The sequence below is a fragment of the Arvicola amphibius genome, chromosome 3 (assembly GCF_903992535.2).
Source record: "Arvicola amphibius chromosome 3, mArvAmp1.2, whole genome shotgun sequence".
NCBI classification, from domain to species: Eukaryota; Metazoa; Chordata; class Mammalia; order Rodentia; family Cricetidae; genus Arvicola; species Arvicola amphibius.
In genome coordinates, this window is record NC_052049.1 from 148,668,341 (window position 1) to 148,686,806 (window position 18,466).

The 18,466-nt window shown below is 39.4% G+C and overlaps 1 protein-coding gene across 1 annotated transcript in view; it reads right to left on the reverse strand.

Moving 5' to 3' along the window:
• Positions 1-18,466, reverse strand: part of Impg1 (interphotoreceptor matrix proteoglycan 1) — a 117,215-nt gene that overhangs the window by 84,665 nt on the left and 14,084 nt on the right. Inside the window, exons 5-7 of the mRNA XM_042054730.1 lie at positions 16,634-16,698; positions 11,333-11,436; positions 8,425-8,577 (exon numbers count right to left, since the gene is read on the reverse strand). Of these exons, the coding sequence (XP_041910664.1) occupies positions 8,425-8,577; positions 11,333-11,436; positions 16,634-16,698 (322 nt within the window). The remainder of the gene's footprint in view (positions 1-8,424; positions 8,578-11,332; positions 11,437-16,633; positions 16,699-18,466) is intronic.

Sequence of the window (18,466 nt, forward strand, 5' to 3'; positions counted from 1 at the left end):
AGTTTATTGCTTCATCTGAGTCATGGTCTTTTGATCAAAATGGGACGATATCCATGCCACAGGGTACCAGTAAGGGATGAGAAAAAAAAAAAAAAAAAGCAACGCATGCCTGGCCGACAGTTAGTGACTTTTATAATTTGTTATTATTATTTTATGTTTTGTACTTTTCCACCTTGGTTACTAGCTCCCCGAGTGTCTCAATCCCCACCTCTCTTTACCACCCTTCCGTCCCCCAAGTGTGGATTCAACAAGGTCAGACCCAGCTTTTAAACAGCTTTTTCAAAAGATTCACCAGGGGAGGGCAGATGGAAGGTTTCCACTGTGATGTGGGGGAAGGGGGCCTGGGGAAATATGCTTGTGTGCCTCTCCCCTATTCTGTAAAGAGCTTAACAGAGAAGAAGCACGGGAAAGGAGAGGTTAGGTTCTGCGGAGCAGGGCTTTATTTGGGAGCACACAGGAAAGGTCCTTGTACATTCTTCAGGCCTGCACTTGTGTCCTGTGAGAGCAGTTCTGGGTCCACAGTGAATTTGGGGGGGAAGGCTCAAGTGTGTGCTGTAGTGTTTGGAGCAAGGCACATGATTCTGAAGTATTTTCCTCACAGAGACTCTAGACTACGGTGCAAGCAGTTAAAGTGTGGAGGCTCCTCAGTACTTCAGAGGGCTATCTTCGTTATAATCTGCTGGCCTGGCCTGTCACCTGGGTACCCTGTCCTTTTAAGAGACAAGGCCAGTCGATTCCCAACCCCCACCTTCCTCTGAGGCAAGCATAGGATCTCTGCCTCCTTTTCAGCCTATTCTGCCTCTCTCCCCTCTTCTGAAGAGGTAACTACTGCCTTGCCCCACCCCTCCTCTCTCTGTGCCTCTCTCTCTTCTCCCTGCTTCGCCTTTCCCCCACTTCCTCCTTCCTTTTCCCCTCCATAACCCACTAAATAAATTTTATACCCAAACTCTTTTTGCATGGCCTATCTGTCTCTCACTTGCTGTGGTCTCGCATCAAGGGGACCAGCTGAGGCCTCTGGGGACCCGTGGCTGCACGTCATGGGACTGGTTCCCTCACCATCTGTTTATAAAATATAACAATCTTCCCTCCACTCTCGGAGTGCTCCACAACAAAGGCATTTATGTAGGAGATTGTGTGTGTGTGTGTGTGTGTGTGTGTGTGTATGTGTTCATGCCCTCTTTGTGAACCTGTCTGAGTTTGATTAAGAATCAGCTTTGCATCACAGGGTGTAGATGGTGTCTAGGGACATGATGACAAAAGCCTTCAGTTAATTCTGCTAAGTAATCTAGTGGGGGCCTTCCCATCATGAAGCACTAGCCACTAAATTGCTAATTAAGTGCCCACTTAACCTTATTAATAATGCTAAATGCACAGGGGTCTCCCTGATTCTGCCAGAATGCATGCTAACGGGCTATAAAAAAACAGCTACAGCTGAGTTTCACTGATTGTTTGCACAGGAGAAAGCATTCGGACAACAACCAAGTGATTCCTTTTGACATTTGTACTAAATTGCTCATTAGTTTTATTGTGGAAATTAAATCACTGCAAAGCACTGTCCATTAATTTCTAATTAGGCCCAAATGACTACTAATACAGGCTATGGGTGGAGCGCACTGATTGGGTTTCTAAGGCAGGCCTTGCAGGGGTCCTGCTCAGGAGCCAGTGAGGGGACAGGAGCTACAGAAGACTATGCCATCGGTAATGGCAGACTTTGATGACAGAGTTAGCAGTATTGATGTGATAGTCTTTGGAGAAGAGTTGGACAAGACATAGGTTTCTTTGTTAGTAAACTTTTCAAGGACTAGAGGGTAACTTGATGATAGTTACCCTTTTTACATAAGCATTCATTGGGAAAATAGAAAGCCTTACAGTAGTGTTGAAGGAGCGAGGCTTGACTACCTGGGCTGGAATCTTTTCTTTGCCAGGTACTGGCTATGTTGGCTAGGGATGCTAATTTGTCTCCTTGTGCTTCAGTTTCCTCATTCATTGAATGGGAAATGATGATGTGGGATTTCCCTTTGTGTGCTGTGATTACCATTAATGAATAAAGAAACTGTGTTGGATCTATAGCAGGGCAGAAGTTAGGTAGGTGGGGAAAACTAAACTGATTGCTGGGAGGAAGGTGGGTGGAGTCAGGGTAAAGCCATGGAACCAATTCCAGAGACAGATGCTGGGAACTTTACCCGGTAAGCCACAGCTATGTGGAGATACACAGATTAATGGAAATGGATTAAATTAATATGTAAGAGTTAGCCAATAAGAAGCTAGAACTAATGGGCCAAGCAGTGATTTAATTAATATAGCTTCTGTGTGATTATTTCAGGGCTAAGTAGCCAGGAACGAACAAGCAGCCCTCTCCAACAAAATGATCCTTACTGTACTGTCTAATTTTATGTCTACTTGACACAAACTAGAGTTTTCAGAGAGGAAGGAGCCTCAACTGAGAAAATGTTTCCATAAGACTGGGATGTAGGATAACCCCAGTAGCACAAACACTGAGAACCAACAAGTAACAAATGGGACTTTCTGAAACTGAGAAGCTTCTTTAAAGCAAAGGACATGGTCAACAAGACAAAACAACAGCCTACAGAATGGGAAAAGATCTTCACTAACCTCACATTGACAGAGGTCTGATCTCTAAAATATACAAAGAATTCAAGAAATTGGTCATCAAAAGAACAAATAATCCAGTAAAAAATGGGGTACAGACCTAAATAGAGAACTTCCAACAGATGAATCTCAAATGGCTGAAAGACACTTAAGGAAATGCTCAATATCCTTAGCCATGAGAGAAATGCAAATCAAAACAACTTTGAGATCATATTTTATACCTGTCAGAATGGCCAAGATCAAAAGCACTGATGACAGCTTATGCTGGAGAGGATGTGGGGTAAGGGAAACATTCATCCATTGTTGGTGGGAGTGCAGACTGGTATAGCCACTTTGGAAATTAGTATAGTGATTTCTTAGAAAATTAGGAAACAATTTACCTTAAGACCCAGCAATACCCAAAGGATGCTCAATCATACCACAAGGACATGTCCTCAACTATGTTCATAGCAGCATTATTTGTAAGAGTCAAAATCTGGAAACAACCTAGATTCCCCTCAACCCAAGAATGGATAAAGATAATGTGGGTACATTTATACAATGGAGTACTACTCAGTGGTAAAAAATAATGACATCTTGAAATTTGCAGGCAAATGGATGGATATAGAAAACACCATATGGAGTGAGGTAACCCAGACCCAGAAAGCACTTGCCTCCAGGTTCCTGTTCTACTTGAGTTCCTGTCCTGACTTCCTTCCATGATGAACAGTGCGTTAGGGTTTGGGTTTGGGTTAAATTTATGATTTGGTTAGGGTTAGTTTGGGTTAGGATTTGGATTAGGGCTCAGTTTATGGTTTGATTAGGGTTAGACTGAGTTTTTATAATATTCTCTATTATTCTCCTTTAGATGCTCATATTGTCAATAAGTCAAATGAGAGTCTGTGGCCAATTTCTCTCAGTCTCGGCAAGATCTCAACTTCTCTTTGAGAGCAGTGGCTCTTTGTTTTCATGTGGTAGTACCTTTTATAATTGTAGCTAAAACCAAAAGGAATACAAGGCTTCATACTTAGAAACCACACTTATGGACAGCCTGGATACACTCGAACCTTTCACAGCAGGGCCAGGTGACAAAGGGTACCTTCACATTGATAATTCACTACTCACCTCTCACCTAGCGAGGAGATGCATACATAAAACCTCCTTTACCTCCAAGCCACTCATCATCAGCAGTAAGTCAATTAAATATAAAGGATCATCTCTATAAACCAAAAAGCCAAGGATTCTGTAGTGTTCATGAACCATATACCAGCACTTAGACATGGGTTATTAAGCAGAATGAGCTAATGATGAGTTTGTAACGTGTTCCATTCGGTATTTAAAACACTCTTCCTAGCAAATCCTTGATACAGTTAGTACATCTTCAGAGGAGCTGGACAGCATGACAAGACCTGGCCTTCCTTTCAGGCTTGTCTTAAAGCCCTTCATTAACACCTCTCTCCTTTTCATTTGAGTTGATAGAAATACAAACTATTTTTAACTTTGCCACATTTTTAGTATTCACCATGCTGCCTTCTTGGTCTTGATAGCTTAACACATATACATCTTCTCAGTCCACAGAGAGAACCTACAACAGACCAGAGCAATGGTTTTTAACAAAGTCCAATTTAGCGAAGCAATGGTGTTTTATTGGGGTTACATAAAGCAGTATGTGTGAAGAGCTATTTACAGGACCAGAGGAAACTCCTGCAGCTGCATCACCAAAAAGCCTACCCCAACACTAACAGTGACTCAGGAGAACTGCATCCATTGAGCTAGAGAGCAAGACTTGCAGGTAGCTTTACAAGTTGGAGAATCTACTCTCTGTACCTCACTGATGAGTTTCCCTTCCCCCACAGTTGTTCACTTCTCTTATAACTGTGAGGAAGTACCTTGTTCCATTCAACAAAGGCAGAATTGTGTTTTTCCATCCTTCCTGGAGAGAATATTTCAATTCAGAGGAAGCTAATAGTCTACAATGGCCTTCAACATATCTCCCTTTAGGAACTTAAAACATCAGTAGCCCTCCTATATACAAATGATAAAGAAGCTGCTAAAGAAATCAGAGAAACATCACCTTTCACAAATAGCCACAAATAACATAAAATATCTTGGGGTAGCTCTAACAAAAGAAATGAAAAACCTATTTGACAAGAACTTTAAATCTTTGAAGTAAGAAATTGAAGAAGATACCAGAAAATGGAAAAATCTCCCATGCTCTTGGATAGGTAGAATCAACATAATAAAAATGGCAATCCTATCAAAAGCAATATATAGATTCAATGCAATCCCCATCAAAATTTCAATATAATTCTTCACAGACCTTGAAAGAACAACAATCAACTTCATATGAAAAAACAAAGAACCCAGGATAGCCAAAACAATACTGTACAATAAAGGAACTTCAGGAGGCATCACCATCTCTGACTTCAAGCTCTATTATAGAGCTACAGTAATGAAAACAGCTAGGTATTGGCATAAAAACAGACAGGTGGACCAATGGAATCAAATCAAAGACCCAGATATTAATCCACACACCTATGAACACCTTATTTTTGACAAAGAAACTAAAATTATACAGTAGAAAAAAGAAAACATCTTCAACAAATGGTGCTGGCATAAATGGATGTCAACATGTAGAAGAATAAAAATAGATCCTTATCTATCCCCATGCACAAAACTCAAGTCCAAATAGATTAAAGACCTCAATATAAATTCGACCACACTGAACCTGATAGAATAAAAAGTGGGAAGTAGCCTTCAATGTATGGGCACAGGAGACTACTTCCTAAATATAACCCCAGTAGTGCAGACATTGAGAGCAACAATAAATAAATGGGACCCCTAAAACTGAGAAGCTTCTGTAAAGCAAAGGACACAGTCAATAATGATGTGGGATTCCACTCTGTATGCTGTGAATACCATTGATTGATAAAGGCTTTGAGCTTATAGCAGAGCAGGGCAGAACAGAAGTAGACAGGGAAAACTAAACTATATGATGGGAGAAAGAAGGGATGAGTCAGAGAGAAGCCATGTAGCCAACTCCAGAGACGAGATGCTAGGAACTTTACCCGGTAAGCCACAGCCACGTGGCAACACACAGATTAATGGAATAGATTAAATTAATATGTAAGAGTTAGCCAATAAGAAGTGAGAACTAATGGGACAAGCAGTGATTTAATTATATAGTTTCTGTGTGATTATTTTGGGGCTAAGCGGCCAGGAACAAACTAGTGACCTCCTTACTACACAATAAGACAAAAGGCAGTCTACTGAATGAGAAAAGATCTCCACAAACCTCCACATCAGACATAGGACTTATCTCCCAAATTTATAAAGAACTTAATAAATTAGACATTAAAATTCCAAATAACCAAATTAAAAACTGGGGTATAGAACTAAACAGAATTTTCAACAAAAGAATCTCAAATGGCCGAAAGACACTTAAGGAAATGTTCAACATCTTTAGCCATCAGGAGAATGCAAATCAAAACAACTCTGAGATATCATCTTACTCCTGTCAAAAAGGCTAAGATCAAAAGCACCAATGATAGCTTATGCTGGAGAGAATGTGGTGCAAGGGGAACACTCATCTATTGCTGGTAAGAATGCAAACTTGTACAACCACTTTGGAAATCACTATGGTGGTTTCTCAGAAAATTGGGAATCAACCTCCCTCAGGATCCAGTAATACCACTCTTGGGCTTATACCCAAAAGATGCTCAATCATACCACAAGGACATGTTTTCAAATATGTTCATAGCAGCATTATTTGTAATAACCAGAACCTGGAAATAACCTAGATGCCCCTCAACTGAAGAATGGATAAAGAAAATGTGGTACATTTACACATTAGAATACTACTCAGTAGTAAAAAACAATGACATCTTGAATTTTGCATGAAAATGAATGGAACTAGAAAATACCATTCTGAGTGAGGCAACCCAGACCCAAAAAGATGAATATGGTATGTACTCATTCATAAGTGGATACTAGGGTATTGAAGCTATAGTTCATGATCTTAGAGAAGCTAAGTAACAAGGTGAACCCTAAGAAAAACATATATAGATCTACCTGGAAAGTCGAAACAGATAAGATCACCTGACAACATTAGGAGAATGGGGGTAGGAGGGAGAAGGAAGGTGGAAGGGAAAGAGAAGGGGAGGGAGAGCTTGAGGGAATGGGGTAGCCGAGATGGAGGAAGGAGATGAGATGAGATGAGAGCAAGGAAAGAGATATCTTGATTGAGGGAGCCATTATGGGGCTAGCAAGAGACCTGGCTCTAGAGAAATTCCCAGAAATCCACAAGGATGAACCCAGATAAGACCCTAAGCAATAGAGGAGGGGGTGCACAAACTAGCCTTACCCTGTAGCCAGAATGATTAATATCTTAAATATCACCATAGAACCTTTATCCAGCAACTGATGAAAACAGAAACAGAAACCCATATCAGAGCACTGAACTGAGCTTTCAAAGTCCATTTGAAGAGTGGGAGGAGTGAGAATATGAGCAAAGAGGTCAAGACCACGATGGGTTCACCCGCTGAACCAGTCTACCTGAGCTAATGTGAGCTCACCAACTCCAGCCAGACTTGGAAGGAAGAAGCATAGGACAAACTAGTCCCTCTGAATGTGTTTGACAGTTGCATGATTGGAGCAGACTGAGGGACCACTGGCAGTGGTATCAGGATTTATCCTTACTGTTTGTACTGGCTTTTTGGGAACCTATTCTCTTTAAATGGATATCTTGCTTAGCTAGAATTAGCAGGGAGGGCCTTGGACCTTCCCCAAAGCATTGTGCCTTACCCTCTCTATGGAGTGGATGGGGGTGAGGTGGGGGATAAGTGGAAGGAATGGGAGGAAGGGAGGTAGTGGGAACTTGAACTGGTATGTATAATGAAAAAAGATAGTTTGTTTTCTTTATTAAAAATATAAATAAAATAACATAAATAAAAAAGAAAGTTCTGTGCATCATGATGGATTTGGCGTCTCTGTAACGGACTCACTATACCGGGTGTACACTTTGTACCAGCCCTGGTCATGTCTACAGCCCTTCTTGTCTCCCCACCCCCTTCCCCATGCTGCTCTTAGCACCCATATGCTACATTCAACAACATAGTTAGATTTATCCTGCAGAGAGTTAAAGACCATTTGAATTCCGCCAAAGACAAAGAGATAAGATAATGCTCAATGACAGAAAAGTTATCTTAGGTCAACTCCTGCTCTAGTAGTTGATGAATAAACACTATAATTATGTCTCCTTAAGGTCAGGTGTTTAAATTGCATCAAATTGCAAAGATAGCCTTGGTGATGTGGTAGTAAATATAGATTTCTTTCAAATTGCAGGAGTGGAAATATTAATAGGAATATAACATTTTGAATTGAAAATTTACATAATTATATTCTCTAGTTAGTGCATGGGTGATAATTTTATTTCAATCTTCTAAAATTTTAATCAGTTTTACTGATATATAATTGACATACAAAAAGACTAAAGTATTTAATGTACACCTTGATGAATCTCTGGAAAATTATGAGGCATTACCATAATGACAATTTACACATACAGAATATTTATGGATTTTAGTTAAATAAGTTAAAAGCTTACTAAAAATCAAAGATAATTTAAACATAAATAACATTGGCCAATGAAAAGCTGGTCTGGACAATTGTCCGAATATTTTGGAACTTAGTATGTGTTAGTTTTCTTTTTAGTGGTTAACAATGGGTGCCTGGTTACAAAAAGTTGGAGCTAATAGCCAAAGGAGGCATAATATTCTGTTGAATCCCAGACAGGGCCATGACTTGGGTGTGGGCATGCAGGCTGGGTCCACTCACCTGCAGTTGGGACTGTTTCGCCAGCTCCTGGTAGTATGGGGACCCAGAGTTGGTGAGCTCTGACTTGAACCTGTGGTTTGGCAGAAGGATGCTGAACTCCACTTTCTCCTCTGGTGAGGTTTCAGGCACATGAGTGGGTTCTGTTTTGCTTTTCTAGGTTAAAGAAAACAAAACAAAAACACAAAACCAAAAAGGCCTCTATTAAGGTAAACCACACACAACCCACTATATTACATAATACATATTGTTATTGCATCAAGACTTGGCCTGTGAAGGTCCAAGCAGTTTTGGACTAGAAGTCCTGTTAATAAAGAGTTGCTTCTGAATTTTCTTGACAGACACAGTAAGACACTACTGGAGCTCCATTGGGTTGGTTCTTTATGTACTTATTTGAGACTAGGTCTCACTCTGTAGTCCAGGCTGGCCTTGAATTTCAGTCAATCCTTAAACTTTATTGTTTTATTTCTTTTGAGTCAGAGTCTCATTGTTGCCCAAGCTATTATTAAACTTGCTACATAGTTAAGTCTGGCCTTGAACCCTTGGTCCTCCTGCCTCTGTCCTCCAGTGCTATCATCCAGCTTCAGCATATGTTCAAATAACACATGATAACTGTCTATACTTATAGAGTACAATGCGATGTCTTGATATATGTTTATAATCTGGAGAGGTTTGCCAGGGTTGTTAATATATTCATCACCTCAAATTAAAAAAAAGAAACATCTTCTTGGGTGTATGTTAAAAATGTTAGAATCTTTTCTCTAGCAACTTTGAGGTATATAACATGGTTTCCCTTGTCAGTTCGCATTCTGTTTAACATCTCACTGACGATTCCTCAGGTTTGACTGGAATCTGTACCCTTTGGTCAGTGTTCACATTCTCTCCTCCTCTGAGGAGGACTCTGAGGGATTGCTTTATTTAGAGTACACAAGTAAAAAACCAGATTTAAAAATACCTCTCACCTAGTGTCTTCAGAGACTCCCTATGACTTGTGATTAAAACCTAGACTCTTTCTGTTTTCTCATTTAATGTTTCGCAGAGTCTTATTCATTTTCACTCTGCAGCACTGATTGCTGGATTAATAAAAGGCCACGTTCTTCTGCTTTTCTTCTCCCAGCGAGTCTTCTTAAGATGCTTCCACCTCCATAGCACCGCTCTCCCCACCCCTTTCCCTCTCTCTGTTCTCCCCCACCCCCAAATTTTACTCATTCTACGTTTTGTCTGAAATACTATTTCCCCTATCTGGAGTCTAGAAACCTTTGTCTCCCCTGAACTCCAGTGGCATTGATTGGCATTGCAGCTCTTGTTTGGTACCTACTCATGTACTTGCCTGTTATCCCCTCTCTATCTGCAAGTCTTGTTGGTCCACACAATTCTCTGCCATACAACCACCCACCCCAAAGCAAAACAAGGAGCTGTTTATATATTAAACTTAAGGAGTATGCAAACGTAAGAAATGTTCCTCCTACAGCCTGTCTTGGCTTATCATTTTGTCCCAGTCACCCTTAATCGTAGCATTCAGAGTGTTCTGTCATACATAATTGCATACATGTTCTTTAGTGCAGGATCTGTCTTGCTTATCTTGGGATATTTGATGTACATCTCTAGTCTTGGCAAATCAGTGACTTGAGTAAAATATACTGAGCGAAAGAATGGAGCATAGATACAAACGGTAGAGGCTGCTCATCAAGGGTATGGCAGATGTCAGATGAAATGTGTGGGGATATTTACAAAAAGGGAGGTACCTACACCAGACATTGAAGGAAATGAGACTCAGGCAATGAGAAGGAAGAGGAAAGAAAGACTAGGCATCCTGCAAATTTTATGCTAAATATTTTGGATTATAAAATATTTTTTCCAGTAGCACTTTGCTTGTTGGTGGGGCAGAAGTTTCCAGAAAAGCACATTATTTTATTCACAGCAATAGTCTAGCTGTACCTACTGCCATCTTGCCTGAAGGACACATAGAGTAGCCAGCAGGATGCTCATCAGGACTTCTCATGCAGGGCTAGTAAGATGGAATTTTTTGCTCCCACTTTGCCTTGTGCTTTGGAGAGAAAATGAAAGGATGGAGGCAGAGGAAAACATCATAGATTCCAGGGGAGAGTAGGTGTGGCTGCAGCAACAGTGAGAGAATGGGGAGTTCTGGCTTGTTTTTCTCTGCACTATCAAGTCCACTTCTCATGAGCAATGAGGGCAATGTTTCTCTGCTTCAGCACTGTCTGGATCTAGGCTTCTGGGAAGGATCAATGCTTCCCTATGTTGATATTCTGAGCAACTCTCACAGCTGTACCAGTCGACATGGTGACTAGTGAATCTCTTAGCCTTAGGTCACTGTTTCTATTTTCTCTTGTCTTGATGTGGAGGATCTGATACATTCGATATACTTGTACTGTACATGTCAGACACTAATACTTGACTCTTGCTTCCAACAAGGCTTATATTTTAGTGGAGAGTGAGTGATTGTGATTGATTGATTGATTGATTTAATGCTTGGGAAGCACTATTATCTGTTATGTACTTGGGAGAAGGGTTTTTGCTTGCCTCTTGCAATTCCCCCGATTTTATCCTAATCCTCAACCTATTTATTCCCTCAGTCAGTAATAATAGTGAATAGAATGAAGTCACTGAGATTGTAGAGTGATTGAAACACAGTGCAAAAATGTTGAGTGTCTGATCCATCCAACCTTTCCACTTTCCCCAAGGCTAGAGGTACAACTAACTGTTAAGGGCTTGCTGTACAAGACTGAGGCTCTGGCTCCCAGAATCCACGGAAAAGTCAAGAGTGCATCGAAGCTTGCCTATAATCCTAGCACATGTGTGTCCACATACATGTGAGCATGCATACACACCACGTACTCATAAATAAAAGAAAAAATAGCAAAAAGAAAAGATCAGACAAACTTCTTACTGTTGTGGGCTTCTGGATGTCTTTGAGGGTGTCATTGAGCATCTCGTTGAGATGTGTGTCATCAAGAGGGAGTGGGAAGGGCCCCCGCAACATGCTGGCAACATCTGTAGAAATTAGGAAGATTTCAGACACAAAAATAAGACTAACAGAATTTAAATTAGAGCAAGGTCAAATTTCCACAATTCCATATGTCAGATAAATGCATCTGAACTCCCTTTTCAAAGATCCCATGCACATGCCTTTGAACAAACTATGAAGTCAAACTTTTCATGTCCATTAAGTTATTCCTTCTGAGACCAAAATTTGGGGTTCCACTATATGTTGTACAGTTAAATGATTTGTCTAATGACATCTAATTAGTGTTTCCCTTTGTGATTATTTAAAGGATGTAAAAATAAGTGTTTTTATTGAATCTGTTCTTTTGGACATTATCTGAGGACATTAACCAGGTCTTTAAAGTCTAGATTGCTTTAGCAGTCAGTAAATTTTAATGCTTAAAAATTTAGATCATGGACTCCAAGAGATGAAAGAACATGAAGATGCTATCAATCACCCTTTGAGTTTTCATTTCTTTCTTTCTTTTTTAGTTATTTATGTATGTGAGCTTTTGCTCCCAGAGGGCAGAGGAGGGCTTTGGCCCCTCTGGAGCTGGAGTTCCAGAGGGCTGTGGGTTACCATGTGAGTGTTATGAACCCAGGCTACTTCCTGTGTCAGAGCAGCATGCTCTCTCAACCACCGAGCTATCTCTCCAACCTCACAAAACACCCTGTAAAGTATCCCTTTTGAAATGACTATCAAAAACCATTTCAGACCCCTGGAAAAAAATTAGAAACATTTAAAAGTACCAAGTAATGGGAGTCTAGGGTCTAATGAAGGAGTAAATCATTTTAACCTATGTGTATTATTATTTCTAATATAGATTATAGTTATTTTTTAGAAATGTTCAAGGAAAATAGTGTTATGACTATTAGTTTATATTTAGTCAGAAATTGCTTTCCTTTATATTGGGCAAAAAACAGAATGTATTGCTTTAGTTTTGAGCCTTAGGAAACAGGATATATCAATTTAAAAAATTTGTTCTTTCTTCATTCCCCCTTAAGAACTTTTTAAAGTACTCTTTAGCTCTGTGAGATTCTATGAGGTCATTGCACTTAGTGTGGAATTGTGGGTCTTATTGAATTATTTGGAGAAATGACTTAAAGCACATATACATATTTTAGATTTATTTGTTTTATTGTTTCTTGTGTATGGGTGTTTTGCCTTCATGTATGTCCTATGCAATTCATGTGTGACTGGTGCCAGCAGAGGTCACAAGAGGGTAATGGAGTCCCTGGGACTGGAGTTACAGATGGTTACAGGCCACTTTTGTGTAATGTCAAATTGTCTACATCTATTTCCTTAAACATTTATCATTTCTTTGTGAGAATCAAAACCATACTTTTTAAATACACAGTAATTTATGATTAGTTACAGAGTAACCTTACTGTGGGACAGAGTTTGGAAAAGGTGATACTTTTGGGTAAAATTGTCCTCGTTATTTGGTTGATTAGGATCTGGAAGGACGGTATCTCTGATATCTTCCCTTATAGCTGTAGCTGAACAGCGGGCTGCCAGCCCTTGAGCTGGAGAAATTCTTCATGGAGCAGGCTTCCCCGGGCCACCAGCCCTCAAAGCATGACACGGAGACTTATTATTAGTTATGAATGCTTAACCTTAGTTTAGGTTTGTCCCACTAGCTCTTATAACTTACTTTAACCTGTTTCTCTTCGTCTACGTTTTGCTTCAGGGTTTTTTTCCCTTTCATTCTGTATGTTCTACTTCTCCACTTCATGTCCTGTCTGGCAGCTGCCTGCCTGACTGGCCTCGGGCATGTCTCTCTCCCTCATTTTCTCCTCCCGGGCCTAGATTCCTCTTCCTCCTTATTTTCTCTGCCAGCCAGCCTTGCCTATCCCTCTACTGCCTAGCTATTGGCCATTCAGCTTTTTATTGGATACGTCAGATGTCTAAGGCAGAAAGGTAAAACAGCAACACATCTTTACATAGTTAAACAAAGGCAACATAAACAAATACACATATTTACATAGTTAAAGTAATATTCCAAAACATAAACAAATGTAATACATGTTTACATAGCTAAACAAATGCAACATAAACAAATGGAACACACTTTTACATAGTTAAAGTAATATTCCACAACACTCCACCCTGGGAGAACAATTCAAACTACCCAAACTTTATTATTTTATAAAAAATTGGTTACACCCCGTTTTCATTCCAATAAAAATAGTTTAGTGATTAAGCTAGATTAAAAATGTTCCTATATGATTGTCCTAGTTTGTTGTCATGAAGAAAAAATATTGGGACTAATAAAACTAGGACCAATTATCAGGTTACAGTCTCATCTTTTAGTACATTTGACGACTGTCGTCTCTTGCGTCACACCTAAGGTGCCTGGTAATACTTCTCACCAAATCCTAATCTCTGTGGTAGGTTGGAACTGAAAATGAGAGAAAACATGGTGTTTGTCTCTCTGAAACTATCTTAATTTGTCTAATAAAATTTTCTCCAGTTGTATCCATTGTACTATAAATGACCTAACTTCATTAATTTTTATGAATTTTGGTCTTCTATTTCTCTTTTCTGGTTAGTTCAGTTGTCATTCTTCTTAACAAACAATAATATATATTCAATGAAATAAAGGATACATATATGCAATTAACACACACATATTACACACACAGAGACACACACACATATGTTGTTTTTTAACAAAATCTCAGTTGTCTGATTTTACCAATAAAGAGTTGGAAGCCAGATGCTTGAGTGAAAACCTGCTAGCTCAGAGAGGCAGAGAATGCACTAGCTGATGATCATCCTCTGCAGATGTCCCAGAAAAACTCATTTTCTCCTCTGCTGTTTCAAACAAAACCCATCAAACTGAATGTCCTTGCTTCTACTTCCTGTGCAGCTCTCTATCTGTCCTCCCGACACCCTCTAACTCCGTATGGTTTTCTCCTGTCAACTGGTTGCTTGCTCTACTTCTTAACCTATGGTTGACTTTATTCATTCCTGTTTACACCATTCAAGCAGAATGCTCTTGGATTAAAGGTGTGTGATAGGACTGAGCCACACCACAGCTAGAAGCAGGTTTTTCTGGTAAAGAACGCAATCTTGGAGTTCACTGTGTGATCAAATATCCCACAAAACACACACACACACACACACACACACACACACACACACACACACACACACATTCTGTAGTTTTTTAAAATTAATTTCTAGTTTTATTCATTGTGGTCAGATAGCACAATTCATTGTGTTTGTTTGAAGACTTGCTTTGGATCCTAAAACGTCAGTTTTAGAGAAAGTTTTGTGGCTGCTTAGATGGCTTCTATAGTGTTTGTTAAAATATCCTGTATATGATTATTATGTCCATTTGAACTATATGATCTTTTACTTATAATGTTGCTTTTTTGAGTCATTTGTCTATATAGCAATGCTCTTAACCTCTGAGCCATCTCTCCAGCCCCCCCTGATTTTTTTTGTTAAAGAATGTCTTTCACTACTTTTTGCAAGTGAAATTTGAATGAGTCTTACGGCATTATTAGCTATGTAAGTCTAGAAATGGTAAATTATTTTGACTTAGAAGAAATATAAAAATGAAATCCCAGAAACTTCTCTGAATGTCAGGAAATAAATATGCGAACTAATTGTCATTGTCTAAAAATCTGTTTTTTAAAGGCACAGTTTTAAAGGAACATCTTTCCCTTGTCTTTTTTGAAAAAAGATTGAGATAAGATCTTATATATGAAACTGAGTATAGCTTCAAACTTACTGTGTTGCCAAAGATGCTGAACTTTTGACCTTCCTGCCTGTATTTTCTGAGCACTGGGATTATAGGCATATACCACCACATCCAGTGTAAGTCATGTTGTGAACTGAACCTGGAGATTTATATATGCTAGGGAAGCTCTCATTTGAGCTCTGTCCTCCAGCTCCAAAATTTGCCTTTTAGAAAACAATATTAACATTTTAAAAATCAAATCAAATGGGAAAAATACTGTCTAGAAGTTCAATAGTTCTATATACTTGAAAGTACATATAAAATGGGACTAGAGAGATAGCAAGTGATTAAGGGCATTTGATGCTCTTGTAGAGGACTTGGGTTTGGTTCCCAGCCCCCAAATGGAGGCTCACAACCATCTGTAACTCCAGTCTCAGGTGATCTAATACCTTATTTTAGCCTCTTAATGGCACTGTAAACATGTGGTACTGGTACACACCTGTAGGCAAAATATTCATGCAAATAAAATAAAATAAACATCTTAAAAGTCATAGGATATCTATTTTATATTTGGTACACAGTATGGATATGTAATTCAGTCTATCCTTGAATTCACTATATGGCCCAGATCATGGCCTCAAACTCCCAGTCTTTTGGCCTCAATTTCCTGGGTAATGGGATTATAGGCATGCGCCATCCATCATCCTCACTAAAAGTATTATTAAATTATGAGGGAAAACGGTAAGACTGCCATAGTAAAATACATGAAATAGAAATTTCAAATATCTAATAATCATAAAATTAATATCTCTCTTTTTTTGTAAACATTAAAATTCTATGTTCAGGGCTGGTGAGATGACTCTACAATGAAAGCTCCTTGCTGTACAGGTCTGACGACCTGTGTGTGATCTCTGGAGCCCACGACACAAAGAGGAGGGCATCCACTCCACAGTTACCCTCCAACCACCACATGTGCATGCCTGCACTCAGACATACACACCATGCACATATACACACCAACACACTAATAAAATGCTAAAAACTTAAAGCTAAAACTTTATATTCAGTATTTACAAATGTGCATTGAGACAGATGATTGCCGTTTTGACCAGTGACTTATTTAAATTATAATAACATTTCAGGAAGACATTTGGGAAAAATTTATGAAAATAGAAATTTGGTATTATTTTTCCCCTTAGAGCAGAGATTGAACTCAATGCCTCAAGCTAGGCAAACACTCTCCACTGAGCGATGTCGCTAGTACCAGAAACCAGTTTTCGATTTAGCAATGTCCATCGGGAAATTAGTGACTTGAAAGGTATTTAGGCTTGAACGTATTGACCAAACAGTATTTGTTATGTATATAGATATTACACAAGGGAACCTGAACTTCTAGAAATGAAAAAGTTAACCATAAATTATACCAGCTTTTGTCAAGGCGTGCTCTATAAATACCTTTTCCATGATGCTTTGAATTAACAGTTGGGAAAACATGGAATGATTTCTAAGCTTACCTGTGGATAACAGAGGAGTTTTGGTAGGCTCTGACCGTGTCTCCTCTGGGGTTATTTCATCTTTTCTATTAGCACAAAAGAAAAGAAAGAAGTGGTAAAGAGTAATTAATGATAGGGAGCCTACATTTGAGATTGTCTACAGTAGATAGACTAAATATTAGAGAAAAAGCATATTTTAGTCTAAGTTTACCTATTTTTATTACTGCAGTGATGTCTGAATATATCTCTTTATATATACATCTATATCTATATCATTGTAGAAAAATTCAAACAACCTCTTGGAATGGTTATGCCTGACTCTTGGTCTTTCTCTCAGCCTCTTGGCGTTATGTGCTCCAAGGGGGACATTTCTACATAAGCAAAACTGAACTTCATTTGAGTCCTACTTCCTATTGTCCCATTGCTCATACACTGATATAAAAAGCAATGGGTGACATAACTAGACATCCGAATACTCTTTCCAAGCCTCAGACTCCTGTGAGTATGTTTACCCAATAAAGAATGGCTGGAGTTAAAGGAAAGGGAGAGAGTTAGCTTCTGAATAGTGCAGGCTTGCTAAGTCTGTGTTCATTTCACAACCATTGTGCACAGTGATAGCCAGCCAAAGAGTTGGGGGTAAGACTTCAGATCCTTGGATGGCAATGTGGGAGAGATTCTAGGGTCAGAGCCAAGGTCTCAGTGGCAGAGCTGTCTGCATATTCAGCATCAGCCCTTTCTTGATGGGAAACATCAGAAAGGAATTGTGAGAGTGATAAGCTTTTGGATCGAACTGAAAGATTTGTTTCTCTAAGTCGTATGTCTTAGCATAATATATAATTTTCTTTGGATCATGTTGACAGAGATATAAAGAAATGGCCAGTGTTCTGTTCTTAGGGTAATCTGGACTGGATAGAGACAATACCACCAGCTCTACACCTCTGCCAGGTCAACAGTTTCCACGATGCTAGGAAGTGTAATGCTTCATATAGTATCAGCTCTCCCGTCTTGCCCTCTGACCAATAGAAATAGATATTTGAGCTTGGGAAATGGGTCAGCAGGTAAACACTTGCTGTGAGAGCATGCGATCTGTTCTTGGACTTCCCCCCTACTCACCCAAGAATCCACATAAAATGTGTATGCAGAGCTATGAGTCTGTAATCCCAGCATTGGGTGTTGGAGACAGGTGGATCTAATGGGCTCACTAAGGCTAGTGAGCACTTAAGCAGAAACAGAGAACTCCATTTTCAGTGACTCCATGTTTAAAAAGTAAAGGAAAGTAGGGAATGATGGTGGAAGACAATGACAGTGACCTCTAGGCTCTAACATGTCTAGTACAGGTGAGTACACCTGCCCACACATGTGCACATACATACATTAACACACACACACATGCATGCACACATACACTCACGCACACACACGCATGCACAGTGCACACACACATACAGTCTATAAACACACACACACACACACACACACACACACACACACACACAAAAGCAAAACAGTGGATGTCAGTTGTAGAAATGGATAAATAGATTGGTAGATCCAGAGCAATATAGACTGTAATTCTACTGGAATTTGAAATCTTACTATTTTTCTGGTATTATGCTGTATGCTTAAAAAATAGTTTTTATGGAGATGCTATTTAAATGTCAAACACTGTGGCATTCGCTATTTAGACAAATTTTATTTCCTTTTCATTTTATTGCCCTTTGTTTATGCTCAGGCCTTCCTATTAGGACCGCTTGCCTCTCCTTGTTCAGTGCTGTCCTGGAAAAGAAACTAAGCAAGAGGAGGGGAGTTGCAGCTCCGGTGGTTATTGCTTCCTTACAGATTAGCACCCCAGTGTGT